General features: G+C 43.8%; 1 protein-coding gene across 2 annotated transcripts in view; it reads right to left on the reverse strand.

The window, feature by feature from the left end:
* Positions 1–2,288: 2,288 nt before the first annotated feature.
* Positions 2,289–19,281, reverse strand: part of LOC148346101 (mitogen-activated protein kinase-binding protein 1-like) — a 33,138-nt gene continuing 16,145 nt past the window's right edge. Inside the window, exons 10-31 of one of the 2 annotated variants that reach the window (XM_088325083.1) lie at positions 18,511–18,648; positions 18,262–18,443; positions 18,020–18,111; positions 16,685–16,810; positions 16,228–16,298; positions 14,960–15,081; positions 14,817–14,892; positions 14,644–14,755; positions 12,851–12,914; positions 11,525–11,620; positions 11,302–11,449; positions 10,927–11,240; positions 9,703–9,836; positions 9,440–9,592; positions 9,313–9,376; positions 9,086–9,244; positions 8,870–9,027; positions 7,219–7,677; positions 7,115–7,151; positions 5,190–5,416; positions 5,007–5,095; positions 2,289–3,151 (exon numbers count right to left, since the gene is read on the reverse strand). In XM_088325083.1, coding sequence (XP_088181209.1) covers positions 2,918–3,151; positions 5,007–5,095; positions 5,190–5,416; positions 7,115–7,151; positions 7,219–7,677; positions 8,870–9,027; positions 9,086–9,244; positions 9,313–9,376; positions 9,440–9,592; positions 9,703–9,836; positions 10,927–11,240; positions 11,302–11,449; positions 11,525–11,620; positions 12,851–12,914; positions 14,644–14,755; positions 14,817–14,892; positions 14,960–15,081; positions 16,228–16,298; positions 16,685–16,810; positions 18,020–18,111; positions 18,262–18,443; positions 18,511–18,648 — 3,255 coding nt within the window. In that variant the 3' untranslated portion in view covers positions 2,289–2,917. Of the gene's footprint in view, positions 3,152–5,006; positions 5,096–5,189; positions 5,417–7,114; positions 7,152–7,218; positions 7,678–8,869; positions 9,028–9,085; positions 9,245–9,312; positions 9,377–9,439; positions 9,593–9,702; positions 9,837–10,926; positions 11,241–11,301; positions 11,453–11,524; positions 11,621–12,850; positions 12,915–14,643; positions 14,756–14,816; positions 14,893–14,959; positions 15,082–16,227; positions 16,299–16,684; positions 16,811–18,019; positions 18,112–18,261; positions 18,444–18,510; positions 18,649–19,281 lie in introns of both variants that reach the window. The other variant, XM_088325082.1, reaches the window with a different exon arrangement.

Consider the following 19,281-nt stretch of genomic DNA (forward strand, 5'->3'; position numbering starts at 1 on the left):
TTTTATAAAATATTTTATTGTATTTAACTGATTAGTTATTATTATGATGATTTGTTTAATCATTATTTTTTCCCAAATTAGGTCAAAAGACAAATATATAATATGCTTATTTTTTTAACCAGTAAGTAATGTTTTTCAATTTTTTTTTAATGAGACGAAGAAAACGCTATTCCAATTAATACATTCTGCCGAATTTGAACATTTGAGACAGTAAAAACTTCAAGCAATTATTATTATGACATTTTTTTAATTTTTATGATATCAATACAATGTAATATACTTTATCAACTTCAAATATTCATTCTATTATTCATTCATGTTTTAATTTAATACATTTTAATATATTTCATTCATTAATCATTATTAAACCATTTCTAACAGTTAGAAATATATTTTTTTGATAAATCGGCATTTATTTTTTATTTTCCGTCTTGTTTTTTTGTTCATTTAATTATAAGAAAAACTGTCAGAACCAGAACAGGAGGAGGACCCAGATGCTTAACATTTGTCACACAAGCTTTATTTCACGGGAAATGGGGCAGTCATGCACGTTAACGCAAACGCCGGTGATTCGGCGATCGCTGGACGGAGGAAGTAAGGCAGAAGTCTGGCGTGGGACAACAGGAAGCCAGAGGCCGACGAGTTCGATACCAGTTACACGAGACGATACTGGACAGATGGGGTTGATACCAGACAGGACGGGACAGACAGGATTGATATCAGATACAGGAGACTGGAGACATATCAGACAGGACGAGACAGACGGGATCGACACCAGACAATGGAGACTGGAGTTCGATATCAAATAGGATGAGTTAGATGGGGACGATACCCGATACTGGAGGTTGTAGCACGGTATCAGACAGGGCGAGACAGAGGGGATCGATACCAGACACTGGAGTCCGATATCAGACAGGACGAGATACACAAGAACGATACCAGACACTGGAGACTGATATCAAACAGGACGAGACAGACGGGAACGATACCCGATACTGGAGATTGTAACAAGGTATCAGACAGGATGAGACAGGGGATCAATACCAAATACTGGAGACTGGAGTCAGATATCAAACAGGGCGAGATAGACGGGCTCGATACCGGACAGGATACACAAGCAGGATACCGGACAGAGTCAAAACACACGTCTTGCGGGTGCAGATGTTTGTTGACGGACTGACAAAGGGTAAGTGAGAGCACTGGGCTTAAATAGAAAGGAAGCCAATCAGTCAACGAGCGGCAGCTGGTGCCAAACGGGCGGGGCCAATGGGCAACCGTGACAAAAATGAAATATACATTCTGCCATATCAGAATCAGCCAGTAAAAATTCAGGCGATACAGATGCTGCCCTACTTACGAACGAGGGCTATATTTTGCATGTTTAAGGTTTGTATAAGTAACCTGTATTGTTTTGTACGAAAAAGTAAACATTTAATAAAATAATATGCTCTATAGGGCAGCACGGCGGTGCAGTGGTTAGTGCATGTGCGGCACAGATCTAAGGTCTTGGGAACCTCCTGTGTGGGTTCAAATCCAGCTGCCGGACTTCCTGTGCGGAGTTTGTATGTTCTCCCCGTGCTTGCGTGGGTTTCCTCCGGGCACTCCGGTTTCCTCCCAGATTCCAAAGACATGCATTTCAGGTGGATTGGCCTAGGTGTGAACGAGCGAGCGGGTTGTCTGTCCCTGTGTGCCCTGCGATTGGCTGGCAACCAGTTCAGGGTGTCCCCTGCCCACTGCCCAATGATTGCTGGGATGGGATCCAGCACCCCCGCGAGGATAAGCGGATAAGCGGTGCAGCTAATGAGATGAGATGAGAATATGCTCTATAAAGATAAATAAAGTGAGGTTTAACTTACTTTTGGAAGATTGGACAAAAAAGCGATCCAAGCATTTTCTCAACCGCATCAGGCTTTCTTATTCCACTTATGCCTCTTCTTTACACTTTACACCAACCATATTTGAATGCATGCACGAGATATCAAACAATAAAAGTTCACAAGCGCATTTACACACGAACTACGAAGAGGAAGCAGATTTCTTCTTTGAGGTGGATGCTGGGTGACCTCTCACAGCGCCACACGCCGGTAGTGGCGGAAAGAAGCACTACAGTACAGTCCTCTATTCGGAAAAAGGTGCAAACAACACAAAATCTACAGAAATGTCTGGATATTTTTTGACATTCTGAAAAAAATGTTTCTCTTGACCGTTTTTCGTGAGTCGAATGGTCGTAAATCGGCGAGCATCTGTACTTACATTAAAAACATCTTCATATAATCAATACATCATGATATAGTTCAACAATTTAAAATATTCATTTATTATTAATTCATTCATGCTTTCACATACAAATAAAGCTATTTTCAGATGTTTTTCACATTAGACAAAAAACTTGTTGGTGTAAAATATTCAACCATGAATATGATACAGATCATTTTTTTCAATTATTATTAAGATTTTCTGCACAAATCATCTTAATGACTAGATTTCTTCTTCTCTTACAAAAAACAGCATCCACATGTAGGAAAACAGGCTAAAAAGCGCTAAGGCGACAACCGTATTTCGGTCAATAAGGCCAATTTTTCAAGTGCTAAACCATTAGCCGCAGGAGTCACTAAACCTTTTGATCTCAGAGCTACTTTTTTGTTTTGATTAGCGCAGTTTTTCGAAAATAACCAGTTATCATGTTATTACCAAGTTGTAATGATTAGTTGTAAGGTTAAAATAGGCTCAGTTGATGACGAAAACATCATACTAGTTAAAAATCGAGTTAATGACCCATCACTGGGGAGCTATTTTCAGAACCAGTCCATGAGCTACTCAGGTGTTTCTGGGGGCTACCTAGTGCTCGCGAGCACCTTTTTGTTGACCCCTGCGCTTGTGGGCCAAAAATAAAACCACAGATCGCTGTCTTCCTGTGTCACAACTTGCCGTCAAGCTTCCTTTCCACGGATTTCAGGAGAAGTTCTGCGTACTGCTCCAAAAGCGCCAGGGCCTTATCACCTTCAGTTTTATCCTCCGACCAGGGGGCGCCGTTGGGTACACAGCCTGGTAGTGTGTCCAGCTCGGCCTTGGCTGACGTCAAAGCCCCGGACAAAACCTTTACCATCTCCTCCCGGACTTCTTCTCCGCACTCTGGAGGGCAGTGAAGCACCTGTTGAAGATATGATAAATTAAATTTAAAACAAGCATTATGGCTAAGGGTTGCCGGGCATTCTACTTGAGCGAGGTTGTTGGGGCTGTGGTTTGTTGAAAATTCGCCAGGGAGCCACTAGGGAGTGCCAAAGAGTAGTATGACTGCATGCAGCTCCAGAGCCGCTTGTACTTGAAAACAGATGTTTATCCATGTTGTTATAAATCCAGATTTATATAATAGTTTTGATCTAGAAAGACTAGATACATAGATCTACATTAAATACTTTAAAGAATTTATGTGTTAAATTCATGGACTACCGGATCATTTTATGAGGTCCACGAGACCTTAAAATGTCTGAGCGTCTAAAACAAATAAGTCATACGAGTCCTTTGACCAAAAACTACATCTCTCACAATGCCTCTGGGCTATGCTACATATGTAGTGACGATTCAGGGCCACTAATTGGCAGTGTTTCAGATGAGTGCAATTGAGGCATAAATCCTCCCAAAATGTCTAAGATTTTCTTATTTTCATATATTCAGTTTATAGAATTACCATCTCTACAAGGGACAATTCGAGTTAGATTTCATTTATTAAACTCACTTTATATTGTTTACTGTATATCATACTTTAATTATTTGACTTACAGCCTGGTCATCCCGGAAGGGGGGTTACCTCATGTGCGGTCCCTTCTATAGGTTTCTTTGTTACCGTTGCCATGGCGCCCAATTGGCCCTGCCCGTGTGGCGCCAGCTGCAGCTCATTGACAGAATGGCTTCCCTTCTATTTAAGCTCAGTGCTCTCACTCACGCTTGTCAGTCCGTCAATGAACCTCTACCCCCACAAGACCTGGGTTTTGACTTGGTCCTTTTTCCGGTATTTCCTGTCCGGTATTGTCCCTGTTTATTTTGTCCTGTTTGATATCGGTTTCCAGTTTTGTTCCCGTCTAGATTGTCCTGTTTAATTTCGATATCCTGTTTTGGTATCAATCCTGTCTGTCCCCTCCTGTCCGGTATCGAACCCATCTGTCCGATATCTGCTCAGGCAATTGGTATCGATGTCATGATTACTGATCCAAGGCACCTATGCCCTCTCCTTTGGCACCAACTGCCTCGGACGCTGATTGGCTCTGTGTCACTTTCTAAACCCCCGTCTTTCCGTCACCGGTTGTCAGTCCGTCTGCGAACCTCAGCTTATGCTCGGCAAGCTTTTCGACTCTGACTCTCTCCTGTTCTGGCTCCCGTCTGTTTCCCGACTTCGACCCAATTTCTGTTCTCAACCACGATTTTTGCTCCCCTGTCCCGTCTACTGACCTGTCTTTTCCGCTCTCGACTCCACCATCGCTCACTACGGAAATACCACTTCCGCGTCTGAGCAACCTGCTCCCCGCGACCTCTGGATCGTGCATACAATCTTTCCCCTTCTTCCCAATAAAACTAAGAGAAACGCACGCAAGTGGGTTCTGTCTCCGCTCTGGTCCTGACAATCGAACTCTGGCTTCCTGTCATTCCACGCCAGACTGCTGCCTATCGTGCATGACTGCCCCACGCATTTGGGTTCTTCCCCTGTTCCGGTTCATGACATTCTTCATTTTCCTCGTGCTGAGATTTTTGAATTATTCCTTGCCCTCATGTAGGTTTTAGATCAGTGGACGGTGTAATAATAGTCTGTGGTTTGCAATAGTCTGTGCACCCCTTTGAGACTGCTTGTGATAAAGGGCGTCACAAATAAACATGACTTGTCTTAAAGTAACGTGCCCAACACTGCTTACAATGCATAGTTTTAGTAGGAATAAGTGCAACGAAATGTTATGCCGATTCATCGAAAATTAGGGTGACGAGTAAAACGGGAATAAATAGGCTACTTTATTTACCTCTGTGTAAAGCGTCACGGCTCGTCTAAGACAGCAGCCCAGATCGCTAGCCGCTTGTTTGCACGATTCCAAAGAGACTGAATCACCTGCTAAGTAAACATCAATATTATTATTTTTTAAATGATATACTGCAGTGAGAAAACGACGAGAAAGCCTTGAAAGGAATACAATCAAAACACTCACCGGGAGCGGCGCAAGACGGAGACGGCGAAACAAAGGCCAGAGGCGGCCAGCGCGAGGCGGAGTGACGACGGAAAGGAAGAGAAGGAAGAGGAGGAGAAGAAGGAGGAGGAAATGCAAGGAAAGGAAAATGAGTGCTAGGAAAGGAAGGAGGAGAGAGACCTGCAGGTGCGAGGGGATTATCCGCCACCAGGGGGAGCACTTCAGGCGCGGGTCCTGCATCTTGGTGACTGTGAGGGAGACAAGCGTGCTGTTATGAGGTTTTTTATTATTTAAAGACTTATAAAGAATACTCTTTGCAGATCCTTTTTCTCATTCCAAGTTTCCCCCCCAAAAATAAAAAAAATAAACAGACTAACAAATAAATAAATTAAAAAAAAAACATTAAAAGGAAAAAAATGCAAAAATATAAAATAAAAATAAAGTAGAAGGGAAAAAAAGATAAAATAATATAATACAAAATATAAATATATTTATTTTCCTTGTATAATTTGATTTTCTCATTTTAACTGAAAGCATAATCATAATTACAATGAAAAAATTATTTGCTAACGGAACCTCCCAATCAGTGTGGATGAGGTTCCCTTAGGTCCCTTTCCTCACATGGTTTGTCTGTGCCTTTCCATAATTGTATCTGATTTAGAATTGTATTTGTATTATTATTTATATTGTTTTTATTTCAATAATTTTGTGTGTTTGGTGTTCCAGGATGTTAGGTGTAGGAAAAAGGAGAGGGGTTTATTTTCTTATTGTACGCTGCATGATTTTAGACGGCACTCTGAATGGGAATTAATTTTCTGAAAAGTGCTTAACAAATCCTTTGGGACGATTATTTTTTTTATTATTTTACAATATTTCCCTCCTTATTTTAATACTTGTTTCCTATTTTTTATCTGGTCATTTCACATAGTAAATTCAATTATCAAAATGTCACGGTTGCCATGGCGCCCAATTGGCCCCGCCCGTGTGGCGCCAGCTGCAGCTTGTTGACGGATTGGCTTTCCATCTATTTAGGCTCAGTGCTCTCACTCTTCCTTTGTCAGTTCGTCAACGAACTCTGCCCCGCAAGACGTGGGTATTGACTCGATCCTGTTTCTTGTTGGTATTTCCTGTCCGGTATTGTTCCTGTTCATTTTGTCCTGTTTAATATCGATTTCCAGTGTCGTTCCTGTCTAGTGTGTCCTGTTTATTTTCAATATCCTGTTTTGATATCAATCCTGTCTGTCCCGTCCTGTCCGGTATCGACCCCATCTGTCCGATATCTGCTCGGGCAATTGGTATCGATCTCGTCAGCCTCTGGCTTCCAATCATTCTACGCCAGACTGCTGCCTAACGTGCACCCGTAAAATAAAAGGCTTGTGTGAGAAACGTCACGCATTTGGGTCCTGATCCTGTTTCGGTTCATGACACTATCAAATGTCTGGCTATGTTTTTCCTTACTGTTATTTTATCATGCATTTATTGTATTTGTTTATCAAGATATTTATTACATTTAATGTAAAAAGCACTTCTGAGCGAGCTGTATTACATTTTGAGTTTTTATATGCAAATTTTTAGATTTAGTGCTTTAAAAAGGGACATCATTTATCACCTAACTTTAATTATTAGTGTTTTAAAAGCGATTTGATCAAATAGTTTGTTTGTAGAAAAAAATATATATATATGTAAATGTCTACATGTTTGCTAATTGATACATTTATATCGTTGTTGCTGTTCTAAAAATACTCATCTTATTTTTCATTTTTGCCTGAATTGAGTAGGCAAAAATATATTTTTTTAATTCCTAAAAATAGAGAAAGTATTACATAATCGGTTCCCTCTGATTCCAGTTTGTATTGGTTGATACAAAAAAATTAAAAATTAAATTGCCCACTCCTGAACTAGGAACCACTACGATAAGAAACGTAATAATATTTTCATTAACTCACCTCTCAGACACCATCACTGTATCTTTTGCTGCTGAACCTTACACAAGGGAGACAATAAAAATTAAAACCTCATTCACGCGCACCCACAATCCTCTCAGTCTTACTTGTCAAGGATGTGACATCACACGCCGGGGTCCCCGAAGTGGGAGAAGATGCTTTGTTGGGACTCCCGAGACCGAAGGAACCGCCTTTCATCTCGGAGCAGAGGCTGCGTCGAGGACTGAGAAGCTGCTTGGGTTGAGGGATGCGCGAAGGCGTCGGCGAGACGGTGCCGAAGGGGTTCCAGGAATTCTCCGACGAGTCCAGATCTCCCCAGGACCTGCGGGTCTTAGGGAAGGGGGACAGCTCCAGACCCGGGCCCTCGCCCAGAGAGGAGGAGCGGCTGCTTTTGGCCATGGAGCTGGCCGTGGGGTTCATGTAGGAGCGAGGAGACTGAGGAGACCCTGGCGAGGGTGAGGACGCCAGCGAGGATGAGGATTTCAGGGGGTCTCGATCCAGGAGGAGGTATTGAGGCCTCCTGCTCCACTCTTTGCGATCACTAGAGGGCAGCGGAGAACACGGGGCTGTGCCAGAGAAAGAGGGAAGAATATTTTCTATTAAACTGAATGATATGAGTAATGCTGGGGTTGTTGTCTTAAAGGTACAGTGTGTATTATTTGACAACTAGATGTCCCTGTATTTAGTCACACAACCGACAACGAGTAATACGAATCACAAGGAATAATACAAACAATGGGGCTCAAGACTTGCCGAGTCTTTTGTGGAGTTTTTGTCTTTTTGGGTACCCGTAGAAGCAAGATGGTCCACAATTATATAAGCTCTATTTAGATGAAGCACTAAAGTAAATGCAAATTTCTTGACCTTCTTGTATTTTTCGAAAATGTGCATTTATATGATAGGTCGTGTAATTTGCGTCTTATTTAATCTATTTTAATTAATGATTTTTTAACACTAGGAGACACTAGTTGATACACACTCTCCCTTTAAGAATTTTGCTGTAAAACTTTATATACACTAAGTCTGTGGTCTGTACAGCCCTTTGAGACTTCTTGTGCGTAAGGGCTATAGAAATAAACATGAGTTGACTCATATCTAGTTTTCAATTTGTTTTAATACATTTTATTTTGTTAAAATTGTATTTATCACCTTTTTTCCTTTATCATCTATTATCATTAGCCCTCACTATTTGATGCAACATTTAAAAACAGTTTCATTTTATATATTTTATTTATTTTGTTTGTTTTTGTTTTATCTTTATTTATATATATGGTGTGTTTGTTTTTTGAAGTTGTTTAATTTGGTCTGATTGATGCTAAATTGGGCAGCACGGTGGTGCAGTGATTAGCGTGTCTGCGGCACAGTTCTGAAATCATGAGATCGAACCTTCCTGTGTGGAGTTTGCATGTTCTCCCCGTGCTAGCGTGGGTTTTCTCCGGGCCCTCCGTTTTCCTCCCACATTCCAAAAACATTCATGTCAGGTCAATTGGCCGGTCCAAATTGTCCCTAGTTAATTGTCTGTCCCTGTGTGTCCTGCGATTGGCTGGCAAACGATTGGGGGTGTCCCCTGCCCACTGCCCGAAGATAGCTGGGATGGGCTCCAGCACCCCCGCGACCCTACTGAAGATTAGTGGTGCAGATAATGGATGGATGGATGGATGGACGATGCTGAATGTCATGTATTAATAATAATAATAACAGAAATTTTTATAATTCATTCGGTCTTCATAATGATGATGAGTGGAAAATGTAACGTACAAACCACGGTGAGGTTCTGGACTGACTGGGACTTATGTAAAGTGGCTGTTCTGTCAGTCAGTGGAGCTTTGGACGGCGGCGTGGAGAACCTCCAAACACGTGAACCTGACACCTTCTTCTTCTGTGGTCTCGGGATGACAACAGAGGCCGTGACGAGCCTAGCAAGACAGGATGGTTTCAATTCACCGGAATAATAAATGTCTCATAATATCTTACTTTGGTCCCTGGGTGGCGCTAGAGGACACGGTGCCCTTGTCCCCCAGAGATTCGCTGCGCCCGTTTTCCATCAGGGGGCGCACTTTGGACACAGGAGTCTTGTGGGAGAGGTCGCCGCCTACTTCCCTGGCCTGCACTTTGGAAGACAAAGGCCCTCCCCTGCATCCAAATTGTAATTACACAGTCATTGCAGTAGTCTGCGATGTCATTTAAGTAAATTCAACAACCTGTGATGTCCTCTGGCCAGAAAACGAGATGACATGCTGAGCCTGGGGACTCGGCTCTTCTCGACTGTACATCATAAAAAAAAGTTATCTAGAGAAAGCCTGTAAACAATCATTGAGACTGTCCTACCTGTGCTGCAGGTGAACGCCAGAGTCTCAAAATCCTGCTTGAGGAAATCCTCTCTCGCAACTTCGTCTAGAATAACCGCCTTTGCCTTTTCAAACTTCTCTTCGCCTTCGTCCTCAGAGCTGTCCAGGCTCAGAGACGCGTGGTCGCCAGAGTCTGTCGAAATTAAACAGGACAAACTAGACGGGAACAATACCGGACAGGAAATACCAACAGGAAATTGGACCGATTCAAAACGATTTCTGGAGATGTTAGCAGAGTCATACCATCCAGGGTGATTTCTGGACTGGTTCCTCGGCTGTCGTAGTTCAGGGAGCAGGCACTGTCTGGGCTGTAGCTGTCCTGGCTTTGGTTGAGCACCTGACACTTCCTTTGGAGAGAATCCTTTGTTGTGTTGTCACTAAATGGAAAGAATGCCAAGAAAATAGTAAAATTGAAAAATTGTCATGAATGGCAAGTCAAGTCATGTTTATTTGTGACGCCCTACATCACAAAGAGTCTTAAAGGGCTGCACAGACCACAGATTATTGCAAAACACAGACTATTATGACGCCATCCCCTGATCTAAAACCTACATGAGGGCAAGGGAAAACTCAAAAATCTCAACATGAGGAATGGCAGACTTTTTTGTGGGTCTTATCATGACGTATACGTGTGCTAAATTTCATACCGCTGTGAAAATAGCTAGCCGGTATGCACAATGGGGAAAAAAAAACAGTATCGTCATGATTACCGATGTGAATCACCTGTGCGCGCTCCTTTAGCGCCAACTGCCTCGGACGCTGATTGGCTTCCTGTCCTTATTTAAACCCACTTCTGTCTGTCGCCTTTTGTCAGTCCGTCTGCGAACCTCAGTTAACACTAGGCAAGCCTTTTTCGACCCTGACTCCCACCTGTTTTTTTGCTCCCGTCTGTCCCCCGGCTTCGACCAGTTTTTGGTCCTGACCACGTTTTTGCTCTCCTGTACCGGCTACTGACTGTTTTTCCATTCCTCGACACCGCCATCGCTCGCCACAGAAGATCCACTCCCGCGTTCACAGCGACCTGCTTTCCACGTCCAGCAATCACCGGATCGTGGGCGCCACCCTTTCTCTTTCTTTCAATAAAACTTGTGAGAAACGCAACACAAGTGGGTCCGTTCTCCGTTCTGGTCCTGACAGTATCATTTTAATGATCATTTTTCTTATTTTAATCTAACTTTAAAAAATGTAAATAAGAAAAAATCAAATTATTTTATTATGTTAATTGTAATAAAAAAATTAAGATTGATAACAAATAATGTTTTGCATTTTAAGAATTTCAAAAATAGAAATGAAGAGAATTAATATTTACAAAAATTAAATACTTATTCATTTGCTATTTTTTTAGTATGCTTTCGATATCCTACCTTGTGTATGGTTCTAATTGCAGAGTCTAGTGTAAGGATAAGCAGTGACTAACTTGTGAGGAAATGTTTCAAAATCAGTTTGGGCCCAAAAAGACAATTTTACCTTTCTTGTAGAGTTCCATCGTCTCCAACGTCCTCCCTGCTTCTAGTCACCCCTTCACTGGAGTCCACACCTTCAGATGACAGCCAATCAAAGTGTCCGATCGATTTACATAGGACGCTGTTGTCGGTCGAGTTCAGGGCAGGAGTGCTTTTGCGTGCTTCGTCGAGTTTGTCGGGAGAGAAGGATTCCAGCTGTCTCAGGTCCAGCATGGACTTGACCTTCAGGTCCAGAGAGCCCCTCCGACGAGACCAGCGGCGGCGAGGGCGACGAACGGCGACGGGCGTGGGGAGGGCGACGGGCGTGGAGACGGCAGACTGGAAATAAATTGGACGAGCTAAGTATGAGTTTGACCTTTGCAGCCTCCCAGTCAGGCACCTCTTCTGGGCCTCTTGTATCTTCTTCTTCTTCGTGGCTGCTGTCAGTGGATGCGTTGTTGCTGGAGTCATCGAATTCCCCATTGGCGATGGAGTCTTCTTCATCCGAGGAGAGGTCGGCCAAAGCTGGAGCGCTGTGCGTCTCTCGCCTGCTGGTAAATAGTCAAAGGTGAAATGACAGTGGGCAGAAATCGTTTGGGGAATTGGGTAGGAGGCAGAATCACCAGAAGGCGGCGCTCCTGAGTAGCTGTCGGTGCTGGGATAGTTTTTGTCGCATGTTGATGGTCAGCTCTGGAGCCAGGCGCCACAAGAATATGCAGCTGTGGGAGGCAGGATAGAAGGAAGGAAGGAAGGAAGGAGAGAAGGAAGGAAGGAAGGAAATAAGGAAGGGAGGGAGGGATGTGGGAAAGGAGGGATGTGGGAAGGGAGGGAGGGATGCAGGAAGGGAGTGAGGAAGTGATGCAGGAAGGGAGGGATTGAAGGAAGAAAGGGAGGGAGGGATGAAGGAAGGAAGGAAGGAAAGTAAGGGAGGGAGGAAGTAAGGAAGGAAATTAAAGGAGGGATGCAGAAAGGGAGGGAGGGATGCAGGAAGGGAGGGAGGAAGGGATGAAGGGAGGGAGGAATGGAGGGATTGAAGGAAGGTTGGGGAGGGATGAAGGAAGGAAGCAAGGAATAGAGGAAGGAACGAAGGAAGTAAAGAAGGGAGGGATGCGGGAAGGGAGTGAGGGAGTGATGCAGAAATGGCGTGAGGAAGTGATGCAGGAAGGGAGGGATTGAAGGAAGGGAGGGAGGGATAAAGGAAGGAAGGATGAAAGTAAGGGAGGGAGGAAGGAGGGAAGAAAAGTAAGGGAGGGGCGCAGGAAGGGAGAAAGGCAGGAAGGGAGTGAGGGACAAAGGAAGGAAAGGATGGAGGGATTCAAGGAAGGGAGGGAGAGATGGATTGAAGGAAGGGAGGGATGAACAAAGGAAGGAAGGAAGGAAGGAAAGAAGGGAAGGAGGGATGCAGAAAGAGAGGGAGGGAGGTATGGATGCAGGAAGGGAGGGAGGCATGAAGGAATGGAGGAATGGAGGGATTGAAGGAAGGAAGGAAGGAAAGAAGGAATGCAGGAAGGGAGGGGGGATGGAGGGAATGAAGGAAGTATGGCAGAGATGAAGGAAGGGATGAGAGAAGGGATGCAGGAAGGGAGGAATGGAGGTAAGGAAGGAAAGATGGAGGGATAAAGGGAAGGAAGGAAGGAAGGAAGGAAGGAAGGAAGGAAGGAAAGAAGGGATGTAGGAAGGGAGGGATGGAGGTATGGAAGGATGGGAGGGAGGGATAAAGGAAGGAAAGAAGGAAGGAAGGAACGAAGGAAGGAAGGAAGAATGAAGTTTTTGAAGTTATTGGGGAAAAATTTGGAATTCTTTACTCATCTTTAATTTTGAAAAATGTATTATTCCCCCTCAAAAATATATTTTTTACGAATGAATCTAATTTTCTTTCATTTTCTGATTGTTATCAACAAATTAGTCTTTCATTGTCAGAAATTAGGTAACTACAACGACAGCCTTACCTGTCCCCGGACACACTGATAAGATGTTTGCAGTCATTGGTGAACCTCAAACCGGTGACGATTTCTGAAAAATGCCCCAAAAAAATTCTGAAGATATCTATTTTGTTACTCAATAGTGCTATAGAGTTATGAAACAACAACTGTTTTCACATTAGTACTTTATCATTACAGTGTTATAATTATGTTATCACTATGTTTATACAATATTGTTATTAGTAGTGGCCGTAACTGAGGCTCAATCAACCACAAAAGCATCTTTCTCAAAAAAACAATTAGATATATTCTAACAAAAATGTATTCATAAATTAGTATTAATAAGTTGATTTTGTTGCTATTAGACACCTGCAAAGGAAAGTGCATAGGATGTCAGTTCTCTATCTTGACTATTATTGCTCACTGTTGTCTGTTATTTTGACCAATATGTACTGTTTACATTATTGTCAGCATTCGGCCAATTATGTAGCCGTTCTTTGATAATCACACCCTTCAGGGCAGATTGTCAGGACCAGAACGGAAACAGGACCCACTCGCATAGCGTTTCTCACAGGTTTTATTGGGAAGAAGGGAGAGGAATGCACACACGATCCAGAGATTGTTGGTCGCAGGGAGCAGGTCGCTCTGAACGCAGAAGTGGCACTTCCTTGGCGAGCGATGGCGGTGTTGGGAGCGGAAAAAACAGGTCAGTAGCCGGGACAGGAGAGCAAAAAACGCGGTTGAGATCAGCAATGAGTCGAAAGTCAGGAGAGGAGAGTAGACGTGGTCGAAATCAAAAACATATCGTTGTTCTGGACGGGAGAACAAACGTGGTCGAGATCAAAACAGATCGTCGCAGGAAACAAACAGGAGCAAAAAACGGGACAGGCGAAAAAGGGTTTGCAGACAGACCGACAGGACAGAGTTTAAATACTGACAGGGAGCCAATCAACAAGCTGCAGCTGGCGCCACACAGGCAGGGCCAATTGGGCGCCATGGCAACAGTGACACAGATTTGCTTCTGGTAACCAAAGAGAGTTTATAAAAATAAAGGGCGTAGAGCAGGGCTTTTAGAATAAGTTGAAATTTGTCATCGAAGGGTTGGGTCTTCTCCTTTTTAAAATCCATTGACGTCTACCCGTTTTGACCAAACTTATCAATTATTAAGACTGAATCGTGCATACACATGAAAAGACACTCATCGTGTCATGATTACTGATGTGACTCAGCTGTGCCCGCTCATTTGGCACCAACTGCCACGGGTTCTGATTGGCTCCCTGTACGTATTTGAACCCAGTCCTGTCTGTCCCCTGTGGTCAGTCCGTCTGCGAACCTCAGTGAAAACTAGACAAGCCTGACTCCCACCTGTCCCATTTTTGCTCCCGTCTGTCTCCGGCTACGACCTGTTTTTGCTCCTGATCACGTCTGTTCTCCCGTCCTGGCTTACGACCTCTTTTTGTCCCCGGCTACGTCTTCTCTCCCGCCCTGGCTTACGACTCGTTTCCGACCCCGCCCACGCTTTGCTCTCCCAGTCCCGGCTACCGACCCGTTTTTCCGTTCCTTACACCGCCATCTCTCGCTGCGGAAGGTCCACTTCCGTGTTCGGATCAGCGACTTGCTTCCTGCGTCCAGTGAACGCCAAATCATGGGCGCAGCCCTTCCTCTTTCCTTCAACAAAACTTGTGAGAAACGCAATTGGGTCTTCTTTCCGTTCTGGTCCTGACAGATTGTACTGATCATATCAATGATTTTTATGCCAGTTCCCACCAATATCAATCGTTTCTAATGTTCAATGTTTCGTTTACCACAGTAAATCCCACCTGAATGTCCAAACATGGTGGCGACGCACTCTCCGGTGCAAAAGTCAAAGATGCTAATATTTTTGTCCGAAGAGCTTGCCGCCACGTACTGACCGGACGGGTCGATCTGAACCTGTAAAGTCACACCACATTTGATCATTTCATGAGGTACTGCCCCCTACAGGCGGACTAACCCGAAGCAGGCTGCCGTCGTCACTGAGGGAACCCTTGTAGAGTTTCTTCTGCTTGCCGTTGCTGATGTTGAAAATTCTGTAAGGAAAAAAAAATTAAGGTTGCCAGGTTTGGAGGACAAAGACGGCTGTGAATATTAGGAAACCTGATGCAGCGGTCCTGGCAGCCCACGGCCGCGTGCTTGCAGCCGGGGTCCACGGCCATGTCGTATAGCGTGCTTTTCCTCACTGTGTGGTGAGAACGCCTGAACTCCGTTCCTCTGTCGCTCTAAAATTACACCAAATAAATGAATATATTAAGTGCTGTAAATACTCTTTCTCTGTCCCTCTATCGATCTATCCATCTACCTACCTACAGTATCTATCTACAGTATCTATCTATGCATCCATCTATCTATCTACAGTATCTATCTATGCATCTATCTATCTTTCTATCTATATACAGTATCTATCTATCTATCTATCCACCTACAGTATCTATCTATCCACCTACAGTATCTTTCTATCTATCTATCTATCTATCTATCTATCTATCTATCTATATCGAAATCCACCTGTATCTTTATCTCTCTCCCTACATCTATAACTCCGGCTTGGTTATCAAATCAGTCTCTCTATCTCCCTCTATCTCAGTCTCTCTCTCTCTCTCTACCCATCCCTCTCTCCATCCATCTATGAATTTATGTCTCATATATGGTTGTTTGGTTAGCTGGTTGGATCCTCAACCACCAGGGTCATAGGGGCACCATTCCCTAGGATTTGATCAGACATACAAATATGAAATATATAACTATATTTTCATACAGGTTGCTCAGACGCAGAAGTGGTATTTCTGTGGCGAGCGATGGCGGTGTCGAGAGCGGAAAAAAACAGATCAGTAGCCGGGACGGGGGAGCAAAACCGTAGTCAAGAACAGAAAAGGGGTCAAAGCCGGGAAACAGACGGGAATCAGAACAGGATAGAGTCAGGGTCGAAAAGCTTGCCTAGCGTAAGCTGAGGTTCGCAGACGGACTGACAACTGGTGACAGGAAGACGGAGGTATAAAAAGTGACAGGTAGCCAATCAGCGTCTGAGGCAGTTGGCGCCAAAAAGCAGGCTCAGGTGCCTCGCATCAGTTATCATGACGGATGGTCTGTGTGCTAAAGTTTACCCACCACTGTTCTAGAAGGTGAAGCACAGATATTATCTCCACAGTAACTTTAATTGTTACCACTTATGGCTGTTCACACATGTTTAAAACAGATAAGGGGCATGTTTATCACGCTCTATAAAAGTGAACATTCCGACAGTAGCACAAGACGACTATACATGGACAAAAATGGACGCTGATTGGAAAAGACTTGCAGTTCCTTACTTTGTGCTAAGCTACTTACAGGAGATTTAAGGTGGGACACGTGTGCTTGTGTGTACTTACCATGTGTGCTGTGCGGAAGTAAATGCTTTTGTCTGCTCCGCAGCTGATCAACCTGACTTTGTTGTCAACAGCTATGAGGAAAAAATGGGGGAGGGATTTCAAATGTTTGTATGTTCACAGAACAATGGAATTTGCAGAGAATGTGGATAATAATATTGGGACACAGTCAAAGGAATTTTTTTAAAAATATGTTACAAACAAGTTAATAAAAAATAAATCTAAATTAAATAAAACCCAAATATTAAATACAAAAAGTAAATAGGAATGAAAGTCAAAAAATAAACAAAATTAAAAAAGAATATAAAACATAATATGAATTCACCATGAAAATGTCATATCTGCTTATGTCTTTTGTCCACGCGGTGTAAAAGATAAGGCTCACTGGAGCACACACATCATCGATAGCTATGTATTATTTACAGGACCAAGAGAACAGGAAGGCGTCACGGGGGCTTACTGGCAAAGCGCACGGCAGTGATGGAGGACGAGTGCTCATCCAACGTCTGCACGAGGCTGTAGTTGGAGGCAGCATCCAGCACGTGAATGAGACGATCTCTGCTTGCAGTGGCCAGAAGATGCAGACCTGCAAAAGAAAATAACGATATTAATAAGATAAAAATACTATAGAGGAAGGAAGGAAGGAAGGAAGACAGGAATGAAGGGAGGGAGGGATGGTGGAAGGAAGGAAGGAAGGAAGGAAGGATCTAACAAATGGTTTAAAAAAGGAAAGAGGGAATGAACAAAGGGAGGAAGGAAAAAAGAAAGGAAGGGAGGAAGGAAAAAAGGAAGGAAGCAAGGAAAGAAGGAAGGAAGCAAGGAAGGTAGGAAGGCAGGAATGAAGGAAGGAAGCAAGGAAGGAAGCAAGGAAGGAATCAAGGAAGGCAGGGAAAGAGGGAGGGATGGACAAAGGAAGGAAGGATCTAACAAATGGTGAAGGGAATGAACGAACGAAGGAAGGAACAAACGAAAGAAGGAACGAAGGAAAGATGGAAGGAAGGAAGGAAAGAAGCTAGAAAGGCAGCAATGAAGGAATGAAGCAAGGAAGGAAGGAAGGAAGGAAGGGAGGGAGGGTGGGCGGGAGGAAGGAAGGCAGGAAGGAAGGCAGGAAGAAAGGCAGGAAGGAAGGAAGGAAGGAAGCTGAGAATAATTGGTGGATTCAAGACATGATGGGAGAAAGAAAAGAACAAAGAAAAAATAGAAAACAATCTGTCATGATTACTGGTGTGACTCAACTGTGACTGCTCAACGACCGCGGGTTCTGATTGGCTCCCTGTCACTATTTGAACCCAGTCCTGTCAATCCCCTAGTGTCAGTCCGTCTGCGTACCTCAGTGAATACTAGTCAAGCCTTTTTCGACCCTGAGTCCCACCTGTCCAGTTTGCTCCCGTTTTTTGCTCCCGTTTGTCTCCGGCTACGACCCGTTTTGCTTCTGACCATGTCTGTTCTCCCGTCCCGGCTTACAACTTCTTTTTGTCCCCGACTACGTCTACTCTCCCGTTCTGGCTTGCGACTCTCTTACGACCCCGACCACGTCTTGCTCTCCCAGTCCCGGCTACCGACGGGTTTTTTCTGTCCCTGACACCGCCATCGCTCGCTACGGAAGATCCGCTTCCGCGTTCGGAGCACAATCCGAGTACGAGAGCGACTTGCTTCCTGCGCCCAGCGAACACCGGATCTTAGGCGCAGACCTTCCTCTCTCTTTCGATAAAACTTGTGGTAAACGTCAGGCAAGTGGGTCCTGTTTCCGTTCTGGTCCTGACACAATAAGGTATAAAAAAAAAAAAACCTGGACCTGTTTGTGGTTTGCTGTATTCCAGACAGAGGATTTCAGCGTCGTGAGCTTCCACTGTGAGAATCTCCTCCATGCTGCTGAGGTCATGTACCCTGAAGGACAAGTACAAGAGCAAGGCCTCCATTATTCAATAGCAATATTGGGTATAATTGTAAAACGAAATGATAGTCGGGTCATATGACAAATCCCCTCTTCAAATAAATTTGGTTTCACTAAACGAGAAAGATCTTTTAGAACGGGACCTGAGCCTTCCGTTGCGGTCTCCCGACGCCAAATGCTTTCCATCCGGGCTTACGCAGACGGTACGAACACCCGTCCTACTTTCTGCTAACGGGACATCCACAGATTTGTCCGTGCTAGCTGGATTTTCTGCTTCCTGTAAGGCGGCTGTGTTCGAGCTGGTGTAGATTATCCTCAGGAGGTCCTGAAACCACGACAACATAAATAGTATTTCTTTATTATTTTATTTTGAATTGTAAAAGTCAACTAACATTGCTGAGGATGTTCCGAGAATGAACGCGGGTGCGTTCGTCCACGTGCCAAAGTCGGATGGTGCTGTCGGATGAACAGCTGAAGAAAGTGCTGGGGAACGCGCTCACCATCGTCTTCTCGGGGATGTCCGGAAACATCTGAAAGTCCGACACATCGTCATGTGATGTGTACAAAAGATTTTTTTTAACGGCCTTTCCTTGATTTGCATTTTAAATCAAAAATACAACAAAATGTAAACAACATTAAAAAGAATACAATCAAAATTATATTATTATGTATAATGTAATAATACAAATGGAGTATAGTTTCATTGTAGATATTCATTGGATTGGGGACATTTTTGTGCAATTGTTCTTATTTTATTTAGAAAACATATTGCAATATATTCCCTAGATGTCAAGAACCAGAAAAAGATCAGGACCCAAATGCGTGACGTTTCTCACACAAGCCTTTTATTTTACGGGAAATGGGGATTCATGCACATTAGGCAGCAGTCTGGCGTGGAATGATAGGAAGCCAGAGGCAGACAAGATCGATACCGATTGCCCGAGCAGATGTCGGACGGATGGAGTCGATACCGGACAGGACAGACGGATAGGGTTGATATCAAACCAGGATATGGAAAATAAACAGGACAAACTAGATGGGAACGAAACTGGAAACCGATATTAAACAACGGGACAGACAGGATTGATATTAAAACAGAATATTGAAAATAAACAGGTCAAACTAGACAGGAACGAAACAGGAAACTGATATTAAACAGGACA

Source organism: Urocampus carinirostris, chromosome 20 (assembly GCF_059441175.1).
Source record: "Urocampus carinirostris isolate Australia breed hairy pipefish chromosome 20, RoL_Ucar_1.0, whole genome shotgun sequence".
Lineage (NCBI taxonomy): Eukaryota > Metazoa > Chordata > Actinopteri > Syngnathiformes > Syngnathidae > Urocampus > Urocampus carinirostris.